The sequence below is a fragment of the Coptis chinensis genome, chromosome 3 (assembly GCF_015680905.1).
Source record: "Coptis chinensis isolate HL-2020 chromosome 3, ASM1568090v1, whole genome shotgun sequence".
In the NCBI taxonomy this organism is placed as follows: Eukaryota; Viridiplantae; Streptophyta; class Magnoliopsida; order Ranunculales; family Ranunculaceae; genus Coptis; species Coptis chinensis.
The window spans coordinates 59,592,216-59,594,567 of NC_141458.1; the positions used below are offsets into that span (position 1 = coordinate 59,592,216).

General features: G+C 41.0%; 1 protein-coding gene across 1 annotated transcript; it reads right to left on the reverse strand.

Annotated features, from left to right (window-relative positions):
- Positions 1-1,234: 1,234 nt before the first annotated feature.
- LOC147510219 (stellacyanin-like) lies at positions 1,235-2,115 on the reverse strand. The gene is made up of 2 exons (XM_086602243.1): positions 1,812-2,115; positions 1,235-1,689 (listed from the first exon to the last, which is right to left on the reverse strand). The coding sequence occupies exons 1-2, from the start codon at positions 1,993-1,995 to the stop codon at positions 1,361-1,363; spliced, it is 513 nt and encodes a 170-aa protein (XP_086458369.1). The 5' UTR covers positions 1,996-2,115; the 3' UTR covers positions 1,235-1,360.
- Positions 2,116-2,352: the final 237 nt, after the last annotated feature.

Genomic DNA, 2,352 nt, shown 5'->3' on the forward strand with positions numbered 1-2,352 from the left:
CGATCTTACATTTTCATATTTATTTTATGCATGTGGTATAACGTAATTGTATATATCATAGGAATCATGCATGAGATATCGATAAAATCCAACAGTGATGGCTAGCTTCTGGCCACCCAGACAATGCCCATCAATGGTGCATATGTAGTAGTGATCGCCACTTGTGCGAAGAGTGATATTTGCAGGTCCAGCTGTTTGTAAGAGAAGGGGGCTTGTACCGTTGCAGCTATCATACCCGGCCTTTGTTACTTCTGCTACGTTATGTCGTCCAGGGGGGTAATTGAAGACGGAAAAATACTAGGAAAAACCGTTATTGTAATTGAAATATTACAAGTTGATCAAAGCAATCGGTGAAAGTGTTAAGCATAAGCCAGAAAAATCACGAGTTAAAAACCCACCTAGAGTATCACCAATTTCAAAATCCTGGCCTGCAGCCCACATACGATATGCTCCGTCATCGCCATTAGTAGGAACAGACCACCGCAAGTTGCCTAAGACCACATACGTATCGGCAGTTGCACTACGCAGCAGAGCAGCTACAACGAGGAGGCACCCTATCACACCCATATCCATACGGCCCGCCATCTCTCGTGTGTTCACCAGGTCGTCCCTTCGTTTCACTAAATCATTCTACGAATCTTTGTGGAAGACAGTTGTGGTAATGAGTAGAAAGTTTGCGCCCAGATGGAAAAAGTAAGAGCAGTGGTTAGGTATGGCTTTCTTCACCAAAGTGTGTGAATTTGACTCTGGGACAAAGGGTGGCTGATTATAGAAATGTAACCATTGCCAAATGCCAATTCGATTGTAAACACCCGGAAACTTCATACCCTGATCGTGAAAGATTCGGTCTTTGTCTTGTTTTCACATGGGCATATATAGCTCACATGGGCATATGTCTTGGAGCGTAGACAAAGCACTCCCCACCAAACATTGGTTCGTTAAACTTATTAGTAAAATACAAAATTTGAAGTCCTTCCCCGTTTAACATTATTATTGTACCAGGAACCGTTCCTTAGAATAATGATAATTTTCATGTGGAAAACAGACAAAGAAAGTCTGTGAATCCTTGTAAGTCCAACTGTTAAAAACAAAATAAAGTGAAATAAAGAAAATGATATATTTAACAAAATTTATGGTACGCAGACCTGACCTGCATTAGAATTCTAAATACGTATTTTAAACCGTTTCACAACCAATGTGTACTCCAATACAAATTAAACGAGTATATTCGATCTTTACTATTAACTGATAAGCTGAAAGTCAATTGTCAATATTTTGTTTTAGATAAGACTCTGGAATACAAGATAGAGAGAATGAAAGCAAAGTAAATATCAGAACTAATTAATCTGTTAATACATATCTAATATAAGAAGGCGATGGCAGTTGACAGAAGAACAGAGAAGAATCCTCTAGCTGTGATTGATGGTGCAGAGCTGGGCGGAGATGAACCTCTGGGGGATGCAGGGGTAGGAGGAGTATCCGTTGAGGTCTTCACATTGATGGCTAACTTCTGGCCAGCCAGACAATGCCCAGGAATGGTGCATATGTAGTAGTGTTCACCACTCGTGCGTAGAGTGATATTTGCAGGTCCAGTTGTTTGAGATAAAAGCGGGCTTGTGCCGTTGCAGCTATCATACCCGGCCTTTGTTACTTCTGCTACATCATGTCTTCCATTGTTGAAATTGAAGACTAGAATAGCAAGAAAACAATTTAATTAACATTAGAGACTACTACGCTGGGCTAATACAATGAAGTCAAAACGAACCGGAGAAAGCATGCACGACATAACATGCACGGCCATAAAGACTTACCAAGAGTATCACCGGTTTCAAAGTCCTTGCCAGTGACCCAGGTACGATATGGTCCTTCATTGCCTGTGGTAGGAACGGACCATCCCAAGTTATCTAAGACGACGTATGTATCAGCAGCCATTGCACCATGAAGCAGAGCAGCTGCAACAAGGAGGCATGCAATCACACCCATATGGTTAGCCATCTCTCTATTTCTTTGGTGTGTTCACCAGGTCGTCCCTTATTCAGACTCGGTGAATGTAACTATATGGAGCTTGGAAGACTAATTCTTATGGTTGGTTGAAGACTGCATGCTAAGTTGTGACATTTATAAGAGGAGGATTATTTATCTTTATTTACCAAAGTGTGTGCGAATTGACTTTGTTTGAAAGGGTGCAGTGGCTGGAATATAGAAGTCGACCAACCCGGAAAATTCAGTCTGATCGTGAATGTTTTTGGTTTTTCTAGTTTTCACATTGAATTGGCGTGTGGGTCCTTTCTACTTTAATTCCATTTTTACCAAAAACAGATGAAAGTTAGGCAGACGTCTGGTAATTCTGGT

Coding starts and splice junctions, on each gene's coding strand:
- LOC147510219 (XM_086602243.1), bottom strand. CDS start 1,995: ATGGCTAACCATATGGGTGTGATTGCATGCCTCCTTGTTGCAGCTGCT. Junction 1,690..1,811: donor TGAAACCGGTGATACTCTTG/GTAAGTCTTTAT, acceptor TTGCTATTCTAG/TCTTCAATTTCAACAATGGA.